Raw genomic sequence first — 25,650 nt, 5'->3', positions numbered from 1 at the left:
ACAGCACAGGGAGGAGTCAACACACCGGCTTCCAAGGCTGAAATGATTCACTGCAACAATGAAGAGCAGAAGGTGCTTGGATTTCCCACCAGTAAACGGGCATAATTGAAGTGTGCTTAGGCATCATGGCCACAGGCATTGTAACAACCACAACTGAACACACTGTAGGTACTGTCTGACCCTCGTAAAAGGTGGTGCGAGAAGTTAGTCACCAGGAACTTCAGTTCACTCTCAGCAGCTTGATTTAACTGCCATCAAAACAGTGACTTCCCAGATAAGAAACCTGAACTAAAATGTAAATTCCAATTAAATATTTGTTTTCACTACCTTTTCAGAAAATTTCTCCACGGTACACAGACTGAAGCTGGGGATTACAGAGACTAAATCACATACCACTTACCAGCTAATGACTACATTGCTGCTTGACATAGGTAACTAATCAGCCAAAAATAATTGACAAATTCTGATGAAACTAGTCTACAGTCAAATGCAAGACAACCAAAGAAACCAACCAGTCTGAGAAAAGCAACTACCATAAAGATGCACAAGCCACATGAAATATTTCCTACTGCTACGTACAGGGCCACAGAAACACCAGGACTTTGATTACTTGCTAAACCATCACTGGCCACATAAGCCAGAGCCCAGCCAGCAGCCCTCCAGCACTGCAAGGAATTTGCATGCCCTGCTCGAGCAACCTTTCACAAACAGCAGTTCCTGATCCTACCACGCTGACAACAGCATTTGGGCCCTTTCAAAGTAGCACAGGTTTCGCAGTTGCAGACAGCTGCTGCCTATGGTCACACCCAGCCAAAGAAATTCAGTACGATTCTCCACAGGGGAGGTTCCAACCTGCCTTCGTCACCACCGAGCAGAGGCAAAGCTTCTCTTCATCCTAACTCTGCCACCGCACACACTTTTGAAGCAACACATAAGAGGATCTTAGCCGTGAAGCAGCTTATTAATCCGAGAGCAAATGAAACACAACATGGTGGTCCCTGATCCACATAAACCTAAGAATACATCATGAACCAACCCTGTCTGCATGCGCTTTCTTTCCCCATCGGCTGCATGAGAATCAAGAGCGCCTCGTTAAACCAAGCCCATAGCTGGCAGGGCTTCGCAACAAAGGTGTAACGAATACCTCCCTGCTTTGTTTATGCATTACATGATGGCCTGGTTATGCACCTGAATGACAGCACCTTCCTGGGCAGCAGGTCTGTAAGCGCTTTAAAAGGACCTACCAAGCTCTGATAGATCCCTAATGCTACTGGAAAGCAGCAATTCCTCAGGGAGATGCTGCTCTAGCCAAGATCAGGTGGGCCAGAACAGTACAAATGCTTCGAAGTCTGTCCTTGACCAGATACTCATTCTGGAATGCCATCATGGCAGAAAAACTCAAAGGTCAGCTCTTATCTAAGCATGATGTAAACACATTTCTGTCTCATTTGCATGCTTCTACTTGAATCCCAGAGGCAGTCAGTGACATGGCCACTTACTGCAAGCAAGCTACAAGACACACCGTTAGTAGCGTAACTCTCACTAAAGATCTAGAAGCAAGCAAGCAGTTTCTTGGGGGAAGTCGAGGCACCCACAGGAGCAATACACAGCCCAAGGGATGCTGACTGAGGGATGAGACAGAAGTTTTTACACTCATTAAGATATTCCATCTCGCTACCAAAATTAAGATAATCAGAGTGAAAGTCTTCCTTCTAATAAGTAAATTCAGCAAGCTGCAAAATCCAGCCATACTTGAGCAACCCTGCAAAAAGCCTTCGCTGTTCTGTGCTCATACAAACGTAAAACAATGGTTCTGTACAATAAGCTGGCCCAAGGCGGCTTCCCAGTGGAAAAGTCAGCTCTTCCCCTTCCTGTCTCTTAGCACTACTTTGAAAAGAATGGTATTTAGATGTACTCAGATGCTTGTACTAGCTCTTAAGGTTGACTTCAGGAGTTTTGCTAACAAGCACAAATGTGCATTCAGCCTCAACTTCAGTAATGCCAGAGCTCATGAGACCCAATGTCAAAGCACTCATGCCAACAGGACAGTCAATGCTGGGAAGACTAATTACTAAATACCCACAGGCATAAACTTTAAACAAGGTTTGGTGGGCCTGGTCTAGATGCCAGTATGCATACACACCAGCTTCTGAACCTACAGACAATAGAAGGATCATTCTTTTTATTAGCTTTAAAAAATCTTTGGCTTTTTAAGAGCGCTCAGGAGGTTGGGGAATGTAAAGGCATGACTAACACAAAGGGCAGAAAAGTCAGCAAAGAATTTCACGCATCATGTCTCTGAATACCGCACTTCCTCTTGGGATTAAGATGAGTGGCAAAGAAATTTCACTTTGCTAGACAACACGTGAATCTATGAAACCCACAATATGGGAAATTTAATATTACTTTGGACAGAATCTTAATCAAATGTCTCCTCTAATAACTATTACAATACTTTTAAATGCAATTTTACTACTAATCCCAACAGTAAGTTTGTGGACTTTATAAAACAGGAATAAAGTTATTAAACTCTCTTTTCTAACAGCACAAGAATGCCTTTATGTCCAGCCAGCAGGGATCACATGCTCGGCTACTAGTTTTGCACTGGGAGAAAGCCGAACTCATGCCATGTTTAAGACTTCACATACAGAAATTCATCCTATGCTAACATCCCAAAAACACGATGTGACATTTAGCTGGAATTTAATATTCAAGAGCTGTAACATCTGTTTATCAGCACTCATCCATATGAGTGTGTTCTTGGAGGATGCTGAAGTTACCAAGTACACACACTGTTCATGTCCACCTACCTAGTTCAGTAAAATTTGTGTCAACACAGCACTCGACCAGTCATTAACATTACTTTGGACAACAGGTATCAAAATACGTTCCATTATTTCTCCACAGATCTGAACAAACCCAAAATAGCACAGGTATGCAAAAGTCCTAGCGACTATTTCCAGCCTTGATCAGAAAGCCGTCCGCATTCTAGACAGGACCCCTGTGACTGCTACAGGGAGCTTTTTGTCGACCACAGCTATACTTCACAGACTGAGGTTTAAGTTCAATAGGTCCATCAAGGTGAAAGAGATCATCCACTGATGCAAGCAAGATTTTACATAGACTAGAGACAGAATATGGCCTTTGAAGAGATTTGTGCAAAATACTGTGATATGCACTCCTAGGGAAAAGTCTTGTTTTTAGAAGAAAAATCCCCCTTCCTCCTTGACCTGTCTCAAGACCTTTTGCCTTGACAAGCATCTTCCTCCTCCGCACACAAACTGACACCTAATACTTATGCAAACAGCATCCAGTTAACAACATAATTATTAGGCTGTTGTCATCATTTAATGCAACTCACAGACAAGAATAAAATTCCCAACAGTAAGTTCCCAGATTCAAGAGAAGAACACACTCACTTCACACTTCCACTGGCACTTGGACCAAATCCTTTCAGAGGTTTTTTTCCAGGCAGTTGGTTTAACAAATAAAGTAATTCCCCAGTCACAAACATGCTGTCAGCTACAAAGATTCAGGCTGGCCTTACTTTACATAACTGGTTTACAACAAAGATTCCCATTGTAAAAAGATAAACATTTCATTTCAGGGACAGGTCCAAGACATCATGGAGAGAACTGTTTATAGTATTTCGGGTTCCTATCTGCAGCATGCTTGCACCACTCCAGCCAGCCAGTATTTCCAGGACTTGCAGCTCCACAAGAACACCAACAACTACCATATGCATGAAGAATTTTATCTTCAGTGTTGCATGTGCTGCCTGAACTAGGCAGTGTGCTGCAAATCACTCCACACTAGTTTTAACCATTACTTCTTTGATCTAAGCCCGTCAAAAAAGAAGTGTTCCTACAAAAAAAACAGATTTTCCACCTGGCACTTCACCTTGTTCTCCCCCCACCAGAGTTAAGCAAAGCATGACTTGCTACTTACAGTGGTACATGGGGTTGTTCTGGGTCTGCTTTGGTCAGTTCTTCTTCTTCAACGTCAGACTCTCCTCCCGAGCTGCTGTCAGTGACATCCGAGTCAAATGCTTGTTCACTGGATCTCAAGTTGGCCATACCACTGGCCGTGAATCTCTCCAGTTCTTCTGATATCGAATCGCTCTTCAAGAAGCTGCTTAGGCCTTCTGAAGTAACTGTCTCACTTGCAGCTTTCCTCAAGGCTGCTTCCGCTTTTCTGGTCAACATCAGCTGGCTCCGATGCCTCAGGGGGTCCAAAGTTGGAAGCTTGCTCAGAGTTTTCTCCAAGAAGCCACCCAACTGCTGCTGGATGTGTCTCTCCACCTGCTTTGCCTGCACCACCTGCAAGCGTTTCTGCAGCCTGCGGGCACGGTTCTCAATGTCTGCCTGCCGTCGCAGCAATGCCCTCGTTCTCATCTCGGAGTCGAGAGCACTGTGGTGACCCACCAACAGAGAAGGTTTCTGCTCCTCCAACTTACTGCTCCCAAAGTCAGAGTGACTAGCAACACCAGGCAACCTAGTCTCTCCACTGCCACCCTCGAGCACCCGCTGTTGCTCCATGGAATTAAGGGAAGATTTGTTTGCAGTGCTATTATTGCTAAATGGAGTTGTGTGCTCTGCATCAAGGCTTCTGTGTGGAAGAGTGCAATTGGTCAACCCGGTCTTCAAGTCCCCCAATTCAGAACCTCCTGCATTATAGTCAACACCTTGGAGGGCAGCAGAAGGAGGAGCACACTTCCCACCATTCAGAGAACTAGAGTTTTCATGGTCTGAATTGGTACTTTTGGCCAATTTCTTGGCCAAGCCATTTACAGGCGCTTGTGGGAGAGGTGGCTGGCTATTAGTACTCATTGTTTTTAGATTCTCCAAAGTGAATTCCAACACTGGTTGCCTCCCCAACAGATCACTTGTTTTCAAGAAGGACTGAGATAAGAGAGTGTGAGATTTAAGGACTGTCTGCTTGTTGAAGACTCCTTGCAGCTTCAGAGGCTCTTTTGAAGAAACAGATGTTACATCCGAGCAGAGATAAGAGGCTACTAGTGGCTGCAGCTTGCCCAGCTCTTCCTTCGTAGGGTTGTTTCGGAAATCTAAACTGGGATCCTCCGGAGCAATGGCTTTCCTTTTGGTGCCGTTGGCAGCCAGGAGGATGTTGTTGGCGTTGCCGTTGCTCTCGGCACTGCCAGGCGACAAGGTGGAGGACGGGGGAGCCAGCTTGAATCGGATGTGGTGAGCTTCAGCTGCTGCGTCAGTGAGAGCGGGCGCCATCGCAGCCATTCAGCACAGAGAGACGGGAAGTCCAGCCTCTCCCGGTGCCGAGGCCAGCTCCACTGCCTCCCACTGCCTCTCCCGAGGGCAGCCTACAAAAGGTAAGGGAAAAGAGAAAGTTAGGCATTGCACTTGTAGAAAATAAAACAAACAAGAGGGACAACAGCAGCGAGACTTAACGACTTAATGCTCATGGTAAAGCCACGCAAGCTCCACGTTCAGCACAGCATCCTCCCTCTGTGACCACCAGCCCTGGGCTCCGCAGAGCCATCCGGGCACCAGGCAACTAAAAAGAGAAGTAGCAACACGCAAGCTGGTCCTCAGGATCTCCCAGACCTAGTGCCTGCCTGTAACTACTATTCTAATCTTTCAGTCCATCCACCGAGCACAGCCTTCATGAAAGGTCTGGCCGTGGTTACACCTATTCCTCAATGCCAGCAGCTCACCAACTTCACCTTTAAAATCCTTCAGCTACATCTATAAAACAGTTTTCACTGCTTCTACTGCCAGCTGAGGTGTATTAAAAATGACAAATTAGAACTATAACATGTAACAGAGACAGGGCTTGAGGGGAACAAATCTCCATATGCTTAAACTCCCAGTGGTTAAAGAAACCCCTCCACCCCACACCCACTGGCAACCCCACTGCTTCCCTGAAAGCCTTGGATTTGAAGAAAGTTGTTTCCCTGGTGTATATGAAACCTACTTTCCCAGAAGTACATTTCCGAATAAGCGAGGTGATTTCCAATGTTAGCTATTCCCATTTCTCTTTCAAGAACATGGATAAAGATTAACCCACACGCACACCATGACAGAGCAGTTCTACACTGACTGTAATAGCAAGCCGTGGCTTAACTAAACTAGATCAAACAAGTTAAGAGACATAACCAAAGACCTTTCATTCATGTATGTACACTGCAACCATTTCCCACCCGCTCACCTTCAAGTTTCTGGTCATTTACCTACCTTCTTCACCACTAGAAGTATCAGTGTTTTTTAATGCCTTTTTTTAAACTGCGTTCACATAACCCACTGTGCTAACAGTGCAACAATTACTTTATTTTCCTTTTGCTGAAAAATTTATCCAGCACCTTCATAAGCTATTTCAATGTCAATTTAATAACAAAAAGTTGCCCTGAACTCTTGCCTGATATGCCAACCCTCTAATTTCACATAAATTTGCAGAAGCTTGTTGTAGCTGTTCATTAACGCACCCCAGTGACCAAATTAATATACCACTTTACAGGAAAAGCGAGGACTATCTATAAAGCTTGAATATGTTGAATGAGCAAAATTTAACAGCCAGTTTTGTTTCCAGCCTCATTCAGCTGCACCACAGTTGCTCCCCAGTGTCAGACCAGGTGCTTCCCCATAACAGGGACCATAGACAGACATTAGGGCTGAAAACCACTAAATACTAAAACCTGAATTTTTGTGAAAAGTCAGAGATGAGTTAGAGAAACCAGCCCACTCCCCCAGGGAGGGAAGGCCCACAGGACAAGCGCAAAGTAATTTGCTCTGTTTGGTTTCCAGTGAGCATGTACGTTGGCCAACTGGCAGGCTCACCACCAGGTCTCCAGTTCAGGCCACCCACAGTCTTGCTAACTAACTCTCTCACCAAATCCAGTTAGGTGACACAGAGGAAGACGACAGGGAAGAAAGGATATGCTAACAGAGGAAATGATTTAAAAAAAAAAAACAAGAGATAAATTGAAGCTATTCTAACAGAAGTACAGGGACACCAGAGATGGGTTCAGACTTCAGAAGTCCCCTGTTGACAGAACTTAGCATGTTTTGTAATCAACTATACCTTGTCCTTACTGAAAAAAGCATATTGCATGCCTAAAAATCTACTGCACACTCATTGAAAATGGCTTTTAGTCACCACTTGGGTCCCTAAATAAAGACTGAACATTACTATTCAAGGGGAAAAGAAAAAAAAATTTTAAAAAAAGGAACTTGCAGGGAACTTTCCACTTGTAGCTAAGATGCTCTTGGGAGAGGAGGGAGAAAAACTGTCAGAATAAAGGACTTCCCCCACTCCAGCCTCCTACCAAGACCTTCACTACAGAGACATGTACACTTGGAATGACTGTTCTTAGTGGGCGCTCTCAGTTCTGCAGAAACACGCTGGTCCGTCTTCCAAAGGAAGACTCTGGATCTGTGCTCTTCACCACAATTACCACCACAGCATTGCAAGGTATCGAGGGCAGCTTAGGAAATACCCATACTGCAAAAAAGCAGAAAAACCTGCACTTGGTGCTGACTGCAATGATTCTTCATGAATATATCTGCACTATACTGCAGCCATTTAGGAGTCTACCTAGGCTGAAGAGTATTTTAGAGCAAATTTGTAGGTCATCAACTTCAGTTAAATTAACAGAAGTAGAAAAAGGAAGCAAAACTTTCATACTGCCTTTTCCTCCAGGTTAGCAAACTCACTTTAAAAAGAAAATCCTCCTACTAAGCTACTGCAACCCTCCTTGGCTTCACTTTTAGTTGGGTGGACAGCATTTAAAATACTTTGGAAGCCTGGAAAGCCTCCCTTAAGAATAAAGCTTTGTTCTAGCAGCTTAAAGATGACCTCCAAAAGTTATTTGGTGTATTTTTAAAATTTTATTTAAGTCCTTATAAATTATCTGCATGTTAGACAGCACTGGTTTTTCTAACACTGAATTAGATCTCTACTCTTACCAACAATCCTTGGAAAAAAACATTAGGGAACATTTGTAAGCATGTTCCTCGCCCACCCCGTTTATAAGTTTGGTTGTTATTAAAGCCATATTACACTTATCAGTAATTTCTTCCTAACAGGGAATTAGAGGGAAGAGGATAGAAAGGCATCTCTCTGAGGTGACCATAGGAAGGAGGAATAAAGAAAAGAAAAGGTCATTCACACGGACACAGTCTGAGGAACCTTCAGAGCATTCTGAAAATTCTGACAGTAATTCCAAGAATTATCCTGAATCTTTTGTCTGCCTCTGGGAATCAAACCACGCTGGCAAGTTCTACCCAAAATGCTATCACCATCAATATTAGTAGATTGATGTGAGCACTCACGGGTCCCTTTTTTCAGCATTTCTCCACCAAGGATCTACAACTCCCAGCACTTGAGTTGGCACGCATGTGACCAAGAGGCTTCTCCTCCTGCAGAAGTCCTGCTGGTAGACAACTGTCAGAAAAACCGGATTACCGCTCCAGTTCCACCACCATAGCATGCCTGCTACAGTACAAGCTCCAGTCCTGCCTTCAGCAGCCGTGGCACAACACCTTGTGCTGGACTTCACTTGGGAAGATCCAAAAGGAACTGCTTCTGGCAGGCCAACGTGGCATTTACAACATGTCTTAAGATAATACTCAAAATCCACAAGCACGTTCTTCATTTCACTTTAAAACTAGAGCACTGCCAGAGCAGTTAGCATTAATTAACAGAGGAAAGATGAAAGGCTCTAGTAAGCAGGTAAAAACAGGGTAACCGTAACTTGCCCATCTTCCTTCACTTCCCGAGGAGTGCATGCGAGGCCACCGAGGGAGGAGAGCCACCAGGCGTACTCAGGTGGCTTCACCCACAATTCCACGTCAACTACACCAACATTCAAACTCTTACCACTTTTTAAACACAGAGCAGAGGGAAGAGCAGGAATAAGGTCGAGGCAACGAGGGGATGTTAGAAGAGGCACGAGGAACGGGCCCAGTCACACTATACCCCAGAGCAGCTATCGGGTCACGACACCCCTGAAAATAATCCTTCAGCGTGCTGACTTATTCAAGACCATCTGCTTTTAAAACCCAATTTTACAACCAGACGTTGAAAGGAGAACTGGGTTTCCAAGCACATGATTTTGTGCAACACCCCAGAAAATAAGCCCGAAACGAACACGGGAAGTTTTTGCTCTCTGAAATCTTTGTTACAAGAGTTTCAGAGGGAGAAACCAGGCACCTGTGCTTGCAGTGAGGTTCATGAGAAGATCAGGGGAGCTCTGAGTCCTGGACATGGGAAGTATCAATAGCCTCTCCTTTGCCCACCCATCTCAAGACTCGTTCCAGTTTCTCTCCTGAAGGGCTCTCCATGCCCTCCCACCAGCAGGTCTCCTCGCAGACACGAGTTCCCCCATGGCCACCGAGCCCTGCACCCGCCTGGCTTCTGCCTTCATTCCCTCCCAGCACCGCCTGGTGACACACACATCTACCTTGCGTATTTATATTCCCTGAATTACAGTTTAAACACTTGACATTATATCCAAAATTCCTGCACACACTGTCTAGTTTCATCACGTGCCAAACCACACTGGGACTGCTCTTCATAGCTGCTGCGAGGCCTCCTTACTTCCCCAGATCTGCTCCTATGAGGCACTCGCCCAAACCCACCTGGGCGCATTCCCCTTTTCCTACAACTTGCGCAAGAAATGAAGACAGAAGAGGTTGCGGGTGGTCATGCAGAGACTTAAGTTCAACACACACGTAAAGGACAAATAACCTCTGTGTTAAATGCAAGCCTCCCCCCCAGCTGACTACACAACCACCCGCGGACTCCTTCACCTCCAAAGCTCTGTCCTACCCAACAAAAAGGTTTTGCAGAGGATACGTACGTGAAGGTGCTGTTGCATTAGAAGCAGTAAAGGCAAAGCTACCCTGAAGGAAGTGAGTATTATACCTATTCCCACTTCCTCTCTCCTCCCCCACTACGAATCAAGAGTGCAGCCAACTCTTGAATTTGTGTGGTTACAAATGTCTTTTAGAGAAAAAAAAAAAAAAGCTAGAATAAAATCCCTATACACTTAATTTTGCAATGGAAATACATCATCTATGCTTCTAACCTCAGCAGTCAGAGTAAATTAAAAAGTAGGTACTCAACACACAAGCTAACACTCTGGGCCCTAGAAATATCTTCCGCATCAAAAATGTACATCTACCAAAAGTTATACCTATTATGCATAACAGATCCTCTACATGCCTTTTGTTATCACCTTTCAACATTTTATAGTTGTAAGACAGATGTTTACCAATTTAGAGAGAGATTTACATGAAAAGTAACTCTCAAAGCTTTAATTAAGGAAATGTGACAGACAAGTACAGGATGATAAACTTATTGATAAGCCAGCTATCACGTGCAGTTTGGCAGACTGTACGCTTATAATGACCTACATTTGGGAAACAGGCTTTTTTTTTTTAATATTAATGAAAAAAAGATTAAAGAACATACATAAGGACCACAGACTTTTTACAATATATACATGAGTACCTTCCACGTATATTAACACTACAGACTCGCACCTAATCTCTCTGAGAAAAGTAAGAATTTTAATATTAAGAACATCCCACGGAATGGTACTTATGCACTGGAGCAAATAAGAAAGATATTACTGAGCTCCGCTTTTATAGCCTTTGTTTCCGACCAGAAGCCCTCAAGATTAAAATAAAAGCTGCTGGTTTCCACTTGCTGATCTGCACGAGTGGCATAGTCTTTTGCTCAACTCTAGAAACAGCAATGTGAGGCCTCCTTCTTAAAGAACAATTTTCTCTTATGCCTGTGAATTTTCATTGGATATAAATAAATCAATTGCATAATCTGAGGGAGAGACAGTTTTATCAATATGATGTCAGAAAGAAAAACAAAAGCCACAAAGCAAGATTAACTGTCATTTCCCCAATCAAAAGTCTGGAAATTTGAATAATTACAAGCGAGAATGCCTTCACCTGGAAAATGAAGTGGCTGGAGATAAAAATACTGCTGTTAAGTCACTCTTCAGAACAAAGTTGCTGTTTACAGTCAAATAAAAAGAAATGTGGTTTAAAAAACAATAATGGGACATTTGCGCAAAGCAGCAGTCTGACAGAGACAAAAAAAAAAAAAAAAATAGCAGCCTTAATTGTGAAATCCAGGTCTCCCCCCATCCAGTATCAGAGATATTTTGTTTTTCTTTCGCATAATCTGGGCAAGTTGCCCAGGAAATATGAAAACCTGAACTCAGGACTCAGGGAGCAAGTTAAACAAAAAACAGAATTGCCTTTTAATTTTAAAGACACATTTTCATTCACTACATGCAGTCATACCAACCTTTGCTCAAAAGCACACGACTTACCAAAACTTTTACCCCCAACCCCCGCCCCATAAATGGCACCACCTTAATACTTCATGTTTTAAAACAAGGCATACGCTGTCACTACAAAAAGTCTTCTAGAGTTCCTTGCATTAACTGGCCATGTCCTCAAGAGGAAATAACAGAATAGAGAGGAGCAGAATTAAGTGTCTCCAATCACTAGATCCCTGCCCAATCTGGTAGACTCGTCTCCAGCTGAGTTTAAATACCTTATTTTGAATGGAGTTCATAACACAGTTCTCCAGGACGCATATGCTCAGCTAACTGCAGATCTCAGCTTTTATTGCTCCTCGGATCTCAGAGGAGAGAGAACAATCCACAAAGACTGCCACGGCAGCAACTCAAAACAAGATGACATGAACTCCAGAACAGAGATATTCATTTAATAGAAGGTGATGTTCAATCACACATCACAGGTTCCTTTTTATGGGCCATAATTACGGCCTGAACTCAGTTTGCTGTTTCTCATTTAGCGTAAGGCAACTTGACAGTAACCTTTCCCATCATATCCTCTGTCACTGCAGACCTCAACAGGAAGTTATAAAGATTTCAGAGAGAGGACTCCTAACGTTTGATAAAACTGAAAGTGAGAAATCTTTAAGGTCCATCTTTTGCTAACGTCTCTGAGGCCCAAAGCAGCTCCCGATACAGAAATATATATTTCAATTAAACTTTTTAAAAATAGCTAGGTTTTTTTAAAACACTTGTCCTTCCACCAAATCTGCAAAAAGTAAGTTTGCAGGAAGAGATTAGCTAAGGAACAGATGAAGATGCGGCCTGTTCAGGCTGACAGCTACTCCCATTTCCTCTCTTCAGATACGATTTTGTTACCCTTTTTCCTCATTTTATTAGATAAACAGCACAGTTCCATCACTAAATTCAGATACTGCGCTGTCAAAACTCTGTCCTCCAGAATTAAGTCTTCACGGCTATTAGCATATCCCATTTCGCTGTTTGTCTGACTCTCTACACTGACTTATACTTTGGCAGTCATCTGCTACCAGCGGTTCATGGCAGGGGGAGATCCATACTTATTTTCTAACTTTCTTTGAAACCTGAACAGGACCTTACCCAAACTATCCTCTTCCAAAAACACGGGTCTGAACTCGGGCCGAAGAGGACACGCACAGGGTTTAATGGAATTATGTTTACTCAAGTCCTGCATCACCAGGACTCTTGCTGATTTGAGTATGACAACTCCTTGCCCAGCTGAGAAAAAACAGAAAGCCTTTATTCCAATTTAAATGATTTGTTACAGAAAACTGCATCCTTGAAGACGCAGCTGAACTGCTATTTACAAGGAAGGATTCTCAAACCAAGTGGTATGCTGAAGTCTTTGCTGCTTTTCATTCCAGATAGACATTGTATTCCTGGAAGTTATGACCAGGGACGTGGTATTTATAAAATGCAACAGCGGAAACGGTGCTTCTCAGATCACCTGCCATTCTGACGGCCCAAATGCTAACAGGCTCTTTTTAATGAAATGATAAACATTTTGAAGAGAGGCATGTGTGCAGAACTTACTTAGTATTTGGTCTAATAAGTATGTGACCCACCTGAGACACTTCCTCTGCATTACATTCCCATTCAGGCATAAGCTGGCCCACCTGTTTCCCACACAGCACAGTAAAAAAGTGCAAAATCAGGTGCTGTTAAATGGGGATGGGCAGAGATATCTCTGACCTACTCTCAAAAAATAGTTCCAGAAAAATATAATTTTCCTTTTCTGGAAAATTAGATGGAATGGGGGGGTGGGGGGAAGGCCTACAAAGCAAAATATGTGGTGCTTGCCCCTTCCCACCCCCCACCCCCCCCCCCAAGCTTTACCCTTTCCCTGCCTTGGTAGGGCCTGGGAAGTCCTCGGGCCTTATCTTTATTTTGCTATACATTAAGTCTTATCCTCCCTGGAAAAGTCTTCCGAGGTTCCTAAGGACATGCACCACTCGCTGCCTGAGCAGAAAAAGGGTGGAGTGCTGAAACTCCAGAGACAGTCTTTGTTCGGAGCGTTCATTAGATAATGGCAGTTGCGTTCACAAAAACACAGTTATAAACAGGGCAAAAGGAAGTGACTTTGGTCAAAGAACTGCTCAGTTTTCACCCCTCACTTGCATGATGTCAGAATTTCACCAGTTCTCCAGTTACCAAATGATCTCTGAGAGCAAATGAGACTCAAATACGGCATTAAAAAAATGAAAGGAAAAAGAGGAGGGGGGGGAAAGCCTAAGAGAAACACACAGCCACATCTGCCTGGTCATCTGCTGCTTTATCACCTCTGAAGAGGGAACACAAGTCATCCTCATTGCTAAATCATTACAAATCAGCTATAACAGTATCACAACCAAGTTCCACAACTAACTGCTCCTGCAGCATATCAATCCATTAAGCCCTACACAGCTGTGCTACCTTGGCAGTGTGGCTACAAAAAAAAAAACCAAACAAACAAAACAACAAAAAAACACCACACCACCATACCCATCCCTCCCGCGCCAAAAAACATGCCGCCCATATCTCGTCTTTGACGGTGGCCGACAGCGGACACCTTGGGAAGGAAAAGTGAGCAGCCCCGGGATCCCGGTCCCATCGGCAGATCGGGGGTTTCCCGAGCTTTGCCTTTACAGCCCCTGGGTCGACTCTGCTTCGTCTCCCCCTTCGCCGATTTAAAAGGCTGCTGACTTCTCCATTAAAGAAATAATATAATCAGATTGAACGGCGCTACTACCCGCACCGTTCCCGTGCCAGAATGAAAATTCAAAGAGGACTACGCTAAAGCAGGGGAAGAGCATCAGAGGTTTCTCCATGAAAACAAAGGCTATAAAAAGGACAAATACGGTTCTAAAGAGAAAACACTCCTATACAAACAGATCCCTGGATTCCTAACTACGGCGGAGGTTTAGTCACACACACAGAGACACGTAACACCTTAACTGCCCCCCCCAAAGTGTTTTATATCCCTGTCGTCAGCGGGACCGTGCCACGGCTGAAGTACTCTCTACTTCCCTACCTCCGAGAAACGGGCTTTTACCTCGCCTTATTTTTAGAGGCACAAATCACACTGTACACAACACATGACATGATGTAACCGCGAACAGACATGGCCCAAACCAGTTCAAAATATAATGGTCAGTCAAAACAAATAAAAAACCTGCAGTTCCTCCCATAACCTGACCGGTTTCATGGAAAACTACAGTTTGTCATTCAAGTGCATTTTACATAACAGGCAATATAATCTGTATCGTGCCTGTGTTTTGATCCACCTGTACACACAAATTTAAACAAGCGGAGAGACGACACCTCGGTTTGTAAGGAGGGTCTGCTTTTTTTGTAGAAAATAAGGCTAGTTTCCAATAAATTTGGCCGCTGTATTTTTCCTTTTACATGACCCCCATTTATACCCCAAAAGGATGGAAATTTCTCTGTAATCAAGCACTGGAAGATGCTAATCCCGTGATGGAAGTAAACACACGTACCGATCACGGAAAGCGTTTCAGGATAGCCGTGCTCCTGCAGCTTGTTTTGAGAAAAATAATACTGGATCGGCAGGGCCGGTTCGAAAAAAAAATAAAAAATAAGCAGCCGGAAAGTAAATACAGGAAAATGGCTTAGCAGCTCAAACCCACATGAAAAATTACGCTATTGTATACCCCGAGAGAAGGGGAAAGCGCGCCGTGACACATCCACGGCTCCCGCACGCAGACACCGGTGACAGCGCCGGGAGCCCACCGGGATTACCGGAGACAGCTACGTTAATATTTTCCAGGCGGATTTAGGGACGGAGGAGCTGCTCCCCTCCACGCGTTTTGCAAGATTGAGGTTATGCAATTTAATTTTTTTTTTTTTCTGTTTACTTTTAAAACTTCGCGGGTGCCCCCCCTCCCGCCTCACCCCCCCCACCCCCCCGCAGGTTAGGGAATGGTGATCCCCCCCCTCCCTCCCCCCCCCCGCCTCCCCGTCCCTTTCCCTCCCCGGCCGGGGGGGGGGGTAAAGCGGGGCCGGGCTCCGCCGCCGCGGGGCCGCCGGCCACGTGAGGGGCCCCGGCCCGGCCCGGCGGGACCCCACCGCCCACCCGGGCGCCTCCGGGCCGGGGATTTTCAATTTAAAGTGGCGCCATCCCCACCCCCACCCCACCCGAAAGAGCCGCAGCACCGGGGGTGGAAGGAGGAGGAAGGGGGGGGGGGTGAACGGGCCGACGGGTCAGCCCGCCCCCGGTTCCCCCACCGCGACCCCCGCACTTTCCCCGGTACCGGGAAGGAAGAGGGGTGGGGGGGGGGTGGGTTAGGGAGGGGGGGGGTGGCGGGGGAGCCGCCTCCCGCCGGGCGGATAAGTTGGGGCGCGGCGGCCGCCCCGCAGCGGGGCCCGGCGGGGCGCGGCGGCGCTAACAAAGGGGCGGCGGGGGAGGCGCGGGGCGGCGGGCGCGGAACGGAGCGGCGCGGCGCGGGGCGAGCGGCACCTACCACGTGACGAGCGGCGAGCGCGGTCCGGGCGGGCTCGGCCCCCCACAAAATGGGCGCAGTTTGCAAACAAGCCCCGGCCGAGGGGCAGCCGCGGCGCCGCAACCGGGGCGGACGCCGCCAGCCCCGGCCGCAGCCCCGGCGCCCCCCCCGCCCGCTCGGGCCCGCCCCGGCGGCAGGGGGGATGGGCTCGCCCGTCTTCCTCGGCGGGCGCAGAGCGGCGGCCGCAGTCCGGGCTGGGGCGGGCGGGCGGGCGGCTGGGGAGGACGGGGGGGGGGGGGTAGGGGGGGAGCGGCCCCCCCACCCCCGGTTCGGGAGCGCTGGGCGGCGGCGGGGCGGGCCCGGCGGGCGGCGGGGCGCGGCGGAGCGGGCGCTGCGGTGCTTTTCTTCTCCCCCCGCTCCCCCCCGCTCCGGGCGAGCGCGGCGGCGGCGCGGCTCGGAAAATGGCGGCCGGGCTCCTTCTCTGCCCTCCCCCTCCCGTCAGCCGGAGAATGCACCGGGGGGGGGGGGGGGGAGGAGGAGGAGGAGGAGGAGGAGGGAGGGCGCCGCAGCGCCCCCGCCGGCCGTCGCGCGTACCTCACCCGCCGCCCGCCCGCAGCCAGGGGGCCCCGCCGAGCTCCCGCCGCCGCCGCAGCGCCGGGCGCCCGCCGCGCGGAGGAGCTGCAGTGCGGGAGGGGCGACCGCCGCCGCCGGCGGGGAGGGGAGGGGACGGGAGGGGCGGGGCGAACCCGCCGCCTATTGTCCGACCGCCGCGTACACCGCTGCGGGGCGGCTGCTTCAACTCGCCGCTTCCCGCCAGGGGGCGCCCGCTCCGCCCCGCAGCGCGCAGGCGCGCTCGGCCCCCGCTCACGGGCAGGGTTCCGCAGGGCCGCGCGGGGCATGCCGGGAGATGTAGTCCGGCACCCACTGCCGCCGCCACGCCACGTGCCACCGTCCCGCCGCGGGGTCTCCCCCCACCCCACCCCGCACCCACGCAGCGGCCCCGAACCGGGCCCCGCCCGGCAAGCCCCCTCCCTGCAGAAACTGGCACTGTTTTAAGCATTTCCCCCGCACCCACCCCCCCCAAAACCCCAACACTTCCCGTTTTTCCATCCAAAGCCCGCTCCCTGCGGAAAAACTTTGACCGTTTTAAGTGCTTTTCCCCCTAAAACAACACATCTCGCTCTTCCACGTCCACCTGCAGCCCCAGGAGCTTTTTACTGGCTCGTTTCACGTTCCCCCTTGCCAAGCTCTTCAGCTTTATTCCCAAAAATTCTGCCTAAAAATTCCATTAAAATCCCTAAATCCAGAGCACCCAACGCCAGCACAGCTCTGGGAGCCGTTACTGCAAAATACAGCCCTGGCTGCAGGACCTCCTGCAGTATCAGCCCCCTGGAGGGCTCCCGATGGAGGTCTGCGTGCCCCCAGCACCTCTGCACCAGGGGGTCTGCAGCCCCCGATGTCAAAGGCTACAAAACAGGCTTTTTTACCAAATACGCAGGGTCGCAAACCTCGGGAGGGTGGTCTGCAGCTGAGCAGAAGAGGGTTTCTCGTACCACCATAAGGATCCTTTCTCCCCCTCCTCGACAAACTCCATCTCACTACGCGCGCAGGTCGCCCTGAGAGGCAGCGGAGCAGGAAAGCATTAGTTTGGGACTGCAGAAGCCATTTCACCTCTTTGACCTTCAGTTTTGCCATCTGCACAAGGGTGACACCAATCTGTCCCCCAGCACAGCTGGAGCCGAGGCGTGCACGTTCACCTGACACGCTCGGGGTGCCACAAAACCACTCAATATTGCTGCCAGGCAAAGGCACTCTCCCCCCTCAGGCGGGTCTACACGCCGATTTTGATTTGGTATCTATTGCAGCCAGCACACTAATTCCCCCTCGCTATAGCTATGCTGCCTCTACAGTAGGAATGCAGTTATGCCAATAAAAAAAGCGCTTTATACCATCATTTGTCTGCAAAGCGAAAAAACTACAGCAGTGCATGCTGTTATACGCCGTCAGAGAGGAGTACTTGCCCTAGGGAGTTGGGTTTAGAGCAAAAAATAAAAGTTGTACTATCTCCACTGCAGAATTAGGTAAGACCTATGAATACTGTTCCTGTAGCCAGTATGGGCAGTCCTGATCTGGATTATGCAGCACACGCAGAGAAGTTTCTTTCCCTCTCTTGCTTCAAATCCCACCAGCACACCAGGGGAAAAAGCAATGCTCCCCTCCTTTAAAAAGGGTTTGGACATACAGAGCCAAGATACTACTATTGCTCTTTAAAATCCAATATATTGCTTAGTAAATCATGCCATAGAACTGTCATTACAGCTGGGTTTTTTGGGTCAGGAAATCCACGGGCAACACATTTCATCACTTTTTCTGCAGGCCTGTGTGGCCACCTATGTTTGTGGCCAAAACTGCCCCAGAGGCCAGCTACCAACTGTATTTCTGCTGACCAACACAAAAGCTCAAAACTCAGCTCATACTTAAGTGTTTTTCAAGAAAAGTGTCCTGCAAAGGACAGCAGAGAGACCAATGCTGTTTTTCATGCCCTAGCACGGAGTTGCAGACCACCAGCTCTACTCCTGTGCATGCTGTCCCTTGCAGTCACAGTCCTCCGCTCCTAGATGGCCATTCCCCATCCCAATGCATCAGCTACCCAGCCTCAGCAATTTCATGCAGAACCTTGAAAAATGAGTCTAAGGACCTTGAACTGGGCTTTAAGTCAATGAGGAAGCAGTGCCAAGGAGGACATCAGGACAGCGTGTTGTCAGCAACCCCATATCCAGCACAGAGCGGGGTCACACAGAGAATATATTCTATTCTTAAGGTTAACAGAAATAGTGTTTCTGAAAGATGGTCACATGGTGAACTCAGACAGCAGCTTCATGCCTTCTCCTGATCTGTTTCTCCCCAACACACCTGGACAGCTCTTTAGGAAGCCAGGACACAGGACCCTACGACAGCATACGTACCTCTGATTTTTTTTTTTTCTTTTTAATACCTAGAATTCAGTTCAGCTAAAAAGCAGAAGTAGCAACACATGCATTTATATACTGGAACAGAAGAGGGAGGGCAGTCTGTTGTGGACAAGTTTAAAAAAAAAAAAAAGAATCCCTGTGCAATAAAGTTTCTAATCTTTTGTTCCTTCTGCACTGCAGAATTTTCTGGTAATTGAGGCGAGCCTAACCAAGAGCTGAGATCTCTAGCTTGACAGTCCAGTACAGATCTGGATCTTCCTGCAGCACAGATGTATCTACAGCTTTCATCAGTCGACCTGATCTGGAGATGATGTAGCAAAAATTGCTGTGCAGTCTAAAATAATATAACTTTGGCCTCTGACACATACCTTTTTATAGCCCTTCCAGTCTCCATCTTCCATTCAAAATAGTGCCGCAACATCTCCTCCAGGTCACCTCGCTACTCCTGTACCAGCTACCCTGGCCCATGAGTCCCTGGCACAGCTTCGTTACTACTGTTGAGATGCCCCACATGAACAAGAGGAGCTCTCCCCAGTGAATCCACAATTTTACAGCACCATCCTTTAAGTCTTTCTTTGAAGTCGCCCTCTTCCGCAAAGCATCAAGAACACACAAACCACAGGGTTCAATACACGGTTGAGTGTTATGCACTCAACTGCGCATACCTGACCATTACCTCGTCTTTCCCACAGAGGTTCATTGCCTCTACTTATTAATCCTCATGACTTGCTTTGATTGTACCTGCCTCAGAAATGTAACAGTCTCTATAAAATAAGTATATGCATAGTTGTACATATAGTTACATTAACAAATATGCTAGGACACAAAAAGGGAGACTTTTGAGCCTGCAAAGATGCTAGATCAGTTTGAGAAACATCCTGAAGGTAGAGAAGGCAATGGCCACCAGAGAACACAGCAATGAGACTCCCTACAGACACAACCACAACTTCTGCATCTTCATTTGCAACCTCATTAGACATCCTAACAAAAAGGAGCCAACTCAAATGTCAGTGGCCACAGAGGCTTCAGAATATGAAAAACTTGTCTGGTTTAAAGCTAAATATAGATAAGCTGTAGCAACAACAAGAGACCTTTGCAGTGATCATTGTTCTTCTGATATTCTTCTTCAACACTAAAGTGTCCAGTGACATTAAGAAAGGTAGTCCTTAGCTGTGACGGACACAGCACATCCCAGCCAGCTATTCTGAAAATGCTCACTAGAAAGGAAAGAAAAAGAGCAAAGCCCTTAAACACAGAGTAGAGCCACATGATGGTAAATAGTGCAGAGGCTGGTAGAGCTCAGCAACCCCGGTACCTCCCTGATCGGCGAGGTCTCTATTCTACTAGCAAATCCTGAGGTCGAGCTACAAACCTGGATCTTCCCTGGGGACTTCTAGATCGATGGATTAAGTTTTAGTTTGCTTGATATAAACAGGAAATTTATATACTACTCACTAAAAAAGCCAAGTGATCCACATAAGAAGTAACACTGCTTGTCTGAAAACCCCCTTGATGATTTAGATCAAGTCATTTGATACAGACATTCATAATTTCAAGGACAACACACATTGCTTGTTCTCATATTGGAGAGTCTAGTGTATAGAACATCCATACCTCTCAAGGTCACAGCTCTATTGTTACCCAGGCTAGGGGGGAAGTTATTTTAATCTTCTGTGAAGTTAAGGGGCATTTGTTATTATGACATAGTAATAAGCTATTTTGAATCAATTATGGTTTCAACGGCGAAATGTATTTCTATGGTTTCCATAGGGATGAGAGGCTGGGAATGTAAGACTATTTAACAAAGGTAACAAACAAACTTCACCACTGTATTTTTGAGTCCCTGCCAAAGACGTTGGTCTCATCATGCCCAAAAGCACTCGAATACTCCACACTGTTGCATCGGACCGACGCACATTGTACAGAAGCACCTGACTTCCCGAAGTCCTCATGGGAACTTCTATTTGTACCAGTGTGGGGAATACAGTCAAATACTTTCTGAAGAAGAAGGGCAGGCTGAGTAGTCACAATAAAGCACCCTGAATTTTTAAGCTGTTAGTCCAGCTGCGGACCAATAGCTAGGTTTTATCAATTTGCTCAGGGTAAAGCATCCAAACCTACATTTAATCGTAACCCCATATCATGTAGGTCCCCATGAATTGCCAACAACATTATCATGTTGGCTTAGATCTATCCAAAACATGTGTATGAAACTGCATAAGAGGTGCAAGGGTAAGCCTCGGATCCCATCAGCTTTCTTGTGTATTTGCTTAAGAAACACCATGATGGCAGCAATTAAGGCAATACTTCTTTACAGAAATCAGTATGTTTTGCGCAGAGTACACTGTATGATCCCAGACATTTAATGATGTGAGCAGTAAAATAAAATACAAATGAACAGTAGAATAAGTAAGGTGATAGGACACTTTTAAAAAGTTGCATTCCATCCATTTCAGATTATAGGTAGTTATATTGGGGGGGGGGGGGGTGTAAAAAGAAAAAAAAAAAAAAAAGAAAAGTAGAGGGAAATGTGATCCTCCACTAACCATGGAAAAGCCCGTGTCTTATAAAACCATTAGACATAGGCTAATTGAGTTTTAGGGGACAACCCTTTCAAATTTCAACACTGAAATACACCTTATGGGTTTTGTATAGTTACAGCACAGACACATCACACTTCCATCCCCACTGCTACGGGTAATGTTCCATTCCGTTGTACGACAGACAAACAGGTTAAGGAGTTTCACATAAATAAAAGAATTAGTTCGGAACCCAGCAACTGGTAACAAGCAGGGGTATGCTTCCAGCGGTACGGGGCTGAGAGGGAGGCCAGACTAATACCTGCTGCATAACTCAACCCTCCCTCCGTCTTCCAGTTGGAAAGTTTTGATGTACTTTATCCACGAGCCATGGCTAAGGCTCACAGAATGTCTTCATAGTTTCTACTTGCACCAAATCCTGCACCTCACACTTCCCCTCATGAGTCAACAGCAAACCAGAGACTGCCCAAGGCCAGCCTCCGGTCACTGCTGACACTGGGATGCAAAAGCTCTCCCTCTGCCACAAGCAGGATGAACACCAGTTTTAAGAGTCTCTGTTTGTTAATTCATGTTATAGCCTTCTTTTTCACATGGCTTTTCTCAGATCCACTAACAGAAGAATTAGTTTCTATTTCTGCTGTGGGGCACTCGGAACAACTCTATTGCTGTTTGGATTTCCAGACTCGGGGAAAAAAACTACCGCTCTATTGGTAGCTGCTTATAATTCAGTTTAATCCTAAACTGGAGCAGCAGTTTAACCAGACCAAAACATAGCCGATAACCAGGATATTAGATTATTTACTCTTTTGGTCACGCTCAAGAGTCACCTAGCATCTTGAGATCAGAGCTGTGCTCCGAGAGCTTCTGTTCCAGAGATAACACAATCTGCAAGCCTCTGAGCCCCCAGCTTCAGGGCTTCACACAAATGCCTCAGTCCCGGCCAAATCCACCTGCCTTCAAACCCTCGGCAACGCAGGCAGACATCAGAGATCATAGGTGGAAAAAGTCAAGTCCCTACACGCTCTCCTTATTAACGATACTTCCTACGACAAGTCTAGCTCAGAAGAATCAGTGCCCAGACGACCGCAGGGAAATGGCAACGAGAGGAATAAGGTGGCGAGTCTCCCGTTTCTGCGACCACCAACACAGCACAGAGAGCTTTGGAGCAGCACAGTCTGCAGATTTTTTTTCCTGTGCCCGTTAGGTGTGAAGAACCAGGCAGACCTTCCTGCTCCTCTGCTCTGAGGAACCCTCCCTCCCCTTTGAGGAGCTGCAGGTAAAGAGGTTTATAAAATTTAAGAGCTATAATGGAGTTGCTCTCTTCTATGATGAAAAAGCATTGCAAACTGTGACGATATTAGGCGCTAGAGTTTGAGCGCAAGGCAGGGATACAGGACACAAAAGCACTCAAATAGGTACTAATCAGAGGCTTAAAGCAATTGGCACAGGAACAGATGACACACTCATACACTCAAAAAAACAAGGTCCAACTAGATCCTCACCACAAGAAGTGAACGCCTCTAAGCAAAAACGCCGAGCGGACGTGACGGCCCGACACGACGACAGCCTGCACATCCTCCTCGGTACACCCTCCAGCAGACTTACGTGTGACCGGCTGCCACAGGCGCACCTCATTCCCCTCGGCTCCTGCCAGCTTGTGGGAAGCAGAAAGGACCTGGAGTTATCCTCCCACGTGCCCATCCCTGACCCGCTCCGTTGGAGCGAGCGGGTGCCTTCTGTGCCCTCCCAAATCCAAAGCCGGGGTTCTCTCTCCAGCAGCCAGGCTGCAGAGCGCGGGCACTACCTGCAGCTTTCCCAGCCATCAACAGGAAGATGACACTATCTCTCTGTTTCACAATGGCTTGAGCACTCTTAAATTTTACCTTTTTACTCCTCCAAGTTTTCCAGACTGAAGCACGAGGCTAACAAGCTCACGTTTGGAATCAGAACGTTTTGTTAGACAGAGCAACATCACTGTTGACTGCTGTAGACCCTCGTTAGTTGGCATACACGCTGAAATCGCAGGGCTGACAACACCCTATGGCTACACAAGGACCCACACGGGTGTCAAGCTCCACACAGCCACATGCTAAATCCCCATTTAGCCAATACATCAGCGTGTGGCACTCCGGAAATAAGGACCAGTTTCCAGAGGAGCTATCTGCTGACTTCCTACCAGTTTCAGCAGGAACTGTAGGAACACAGACTTCCAAGAAATTTGGTGATAACCTCCAAAACCTGTAACAGGGAGTTTTAATTCCTTTTTTAAAGCCCGCATAACAACTTACTGTAATTATGTGTACAAAGAATAAGAGCCTTTACTGTTGTGTTAGCCAACTGGAGATCAGATACCAGAGCAGATTTGTCTAAGGTCAGTGTGAAAGGATTGAGTAAAGATTTTTGGTTTTCCCATTACAAGAGAATTTGTCTAAATTCAGCCTCCATAATTGGCCTAAAGTCAGGCTGCTTTGGCTTGAAGATTTATGAAAAAAAGGAAATACCCTTCCCTTTAGCCTTCCCTTTAGGTTTTATTCAGCTTCACAGAACTTGATTGCTGTACTTAAGTGCTTAGGGGACAATTCTTTACCTGTAATAACATTAGCAAGGTAAGAGGTGACTTTTCAAAACAAGTATCAGCAAACCCTCGCCGCCCTCCACTCCAGACCCAGAAGCACTACGGCCGCTTTGCACATGGGGAAGCCAGAGGCACGGAAACGCGAGTGTGAAAACCTTTGGTTTTCACGGGACAAAGCCGAGACCGCTCTGACAGGTACAGGCAAAACTCTCTTGATATTATAAGTAGATATATAAGCCAGATTATATCGGCACGTAAAAAGGACCCGATTGATGTAAACCTGGGGTTTAAGGATGCACGCAATAAGGGGGGGGGGGGGGAAGTAAGAGATCTTTCTTTTTCTGGGCAAGTCATACCTTGATGTCTCGATACTGTTGCATACAAGGATGGGTAATACCAGGAAATACATACACGCACTCCCAAGAGGAGGCTACACGTCTCTTCGCTACGTACGGGCATCGGCACGGTTTTTGGGGAGAGAAACACCCTGCACACACACGGGATGAATCCACATTTTCAGCCGTATTCCCGAACCTCCATTTTAAAGTTACGCATTCACCAAGAAACTACGTGCAGGGGCTCCAGGCTCATCCCGCACCCTCAGAAACTAAAAAACCGCCTGCGAACGCAGCTCGGCCCGGCCGACCCAGCGGTTTGCAAACCCCAAAGCTTGGCCTCGCCAGGCGGGAAGCGGGGGAGACCGTACCTTGCTGGGCATCTTGGCCAGGCCCATCCTCGCCACCTGCGGTCCAGGCGGTCAGCCGGTGGCGCGGGGAGGGCCTCCGGATCCTTCCAGCCTCCGCCGACGCCTGGTAGGTATGCAAGTTTCTTCTTTATTTATTCGAGGAGGTGGAAAAATCCAGGACCTGAGAAAAGAAAGGGCTGTCAGCAAAGGGGGGGGGGCACAGCCGGCACAACACGCGACCCCCGTTCTTCCGTACCCCCCCTCCTTTTACCTCCATCCCGCCCCGGGCCGGCCGGCGGGGACGGGGCCCGGCAGCACCCGCAGGCCGGGCCGGGAGGTTCGGGGGGCCGGGGGCTTCCCCCCCCCCGGATCCTTCTAGAAGCCCCCCGGGGCCGGGCCTCTCTTCCCCGGGCTAAAATGGAGGCCCAGGGCGGGAGGAGAGGGGCGGGGGGGGGGGGGGGGGGGTCCCCGCTCCTCACGGAGCCGGCCCGGCCCGGCCCCCCCCCCGGGCAGCGCGGCGGGGCGGAGCTCTCCCCGACGCCCCGGGCCCTGCGGCCGGCCCGTCCCCCGTCGTCCCCCCCCCCCACCTCCTTCCCGCCCCGCAGCGAGCCCCGACCCCCAACTCCCCGGGCGGCCACGGGAGGAGCCGCCCGCCCCCCCGCAGCCCCGACCGCGGCCCGGCCCCCCGCAGCCAAGTTGCGGGACGGCGGCGGCGCGGGGGGGGGGGGGGGGGGGCCGCACGACTTGGCCTGGCGCTGGCCGCGGGTGGGGAGGGAGGGGGGTCAGCGGGCTCCGCTCCGTGCCAGCCCACCCCGGGGCCCCCCCCTCCCCGCCGCCGCAACCGGGGGGGGGGGGGGGGGGGAGCCCCCCCCCCAACCAGCCGCCCCGCACCGGCAGCGCCTCGCCCCGCACCTACCTGCGCCGCTCAACCAGCCTTGAAGTGGGGACCTTCCGCCCTCCCCCGCCCCCATTGGTTGAGCGCGGGGCATGGGCCCGCCCCATTGGCCGCCGACGCGTCAGTCAGCGCCGGAGGGGCGGGGCGGAGGGGGGTGATTGATGCGGTACCGCGGCTCGCCCCCTGCCCGGCACCCCCCGCACCCCCCA

The 25,650-nt window shown here is 48.4% G+C and overlaps 1 protein-coding gene across 5 annotated transcripts in view; it reads right to left on the bottom strand.

The window, feature by feature from the left end:
* KANSL1 (KAT8 regulatory NSL complex subunit 1) overlaps positions 1-24,738 on the bottom strand; it is a 101,922-nt gene extending 77,184 nt beyond the window's left edge. For 2 of the 5 annotated variants that reach the window (XM_052785115.1, XM_052785114.1), the window contains exons 1-2: positions 15,796-16,007; positions 3,949-5,335 (exon numbers count right to left, since the gene is read on the bottom strand). In XM_052785115.1, coding sequence (XP_052641075.1) covers positions 3,949-5,252 — 1,304 coding nt within the window. In that variant the 5' untranslated portion in view covers positions 5,253-5,335; positions 15,796-16,007. Of the gene's footprint in view, positions 1-3,948; positions 5,336-14,811; positions 14,873-15,795; positions 16,008-24,567 lie in introns of those variants that run through there. The other 3 variants (XM_052785113.1, XM_052785112.1, XM_052785111.1) reach the window with 3 other exon arrangements.
* Positions 24,739-25,650: the final 912 nt, after the last annotated feature.

The sequence above is a fragment of the Harpia harpyja genome, chromosome 4, assembly GCF_026419915.1.
Source record: "Harpia harpyja isolate bHarHar1 chromosome 4, bHarHar1 primary haplotype, whole genome shotgun sequence".
NCBI classification, from domain to species: domain Eukaryota; kingdom Metazoa; phylum Chordata; class Aves; order Accipitriformes; family Accipitridae; genus Harpia; species Harpia harpyja.
This window is presented reverse-complemented; position numbering and strand designations above follow the sequence as displayed.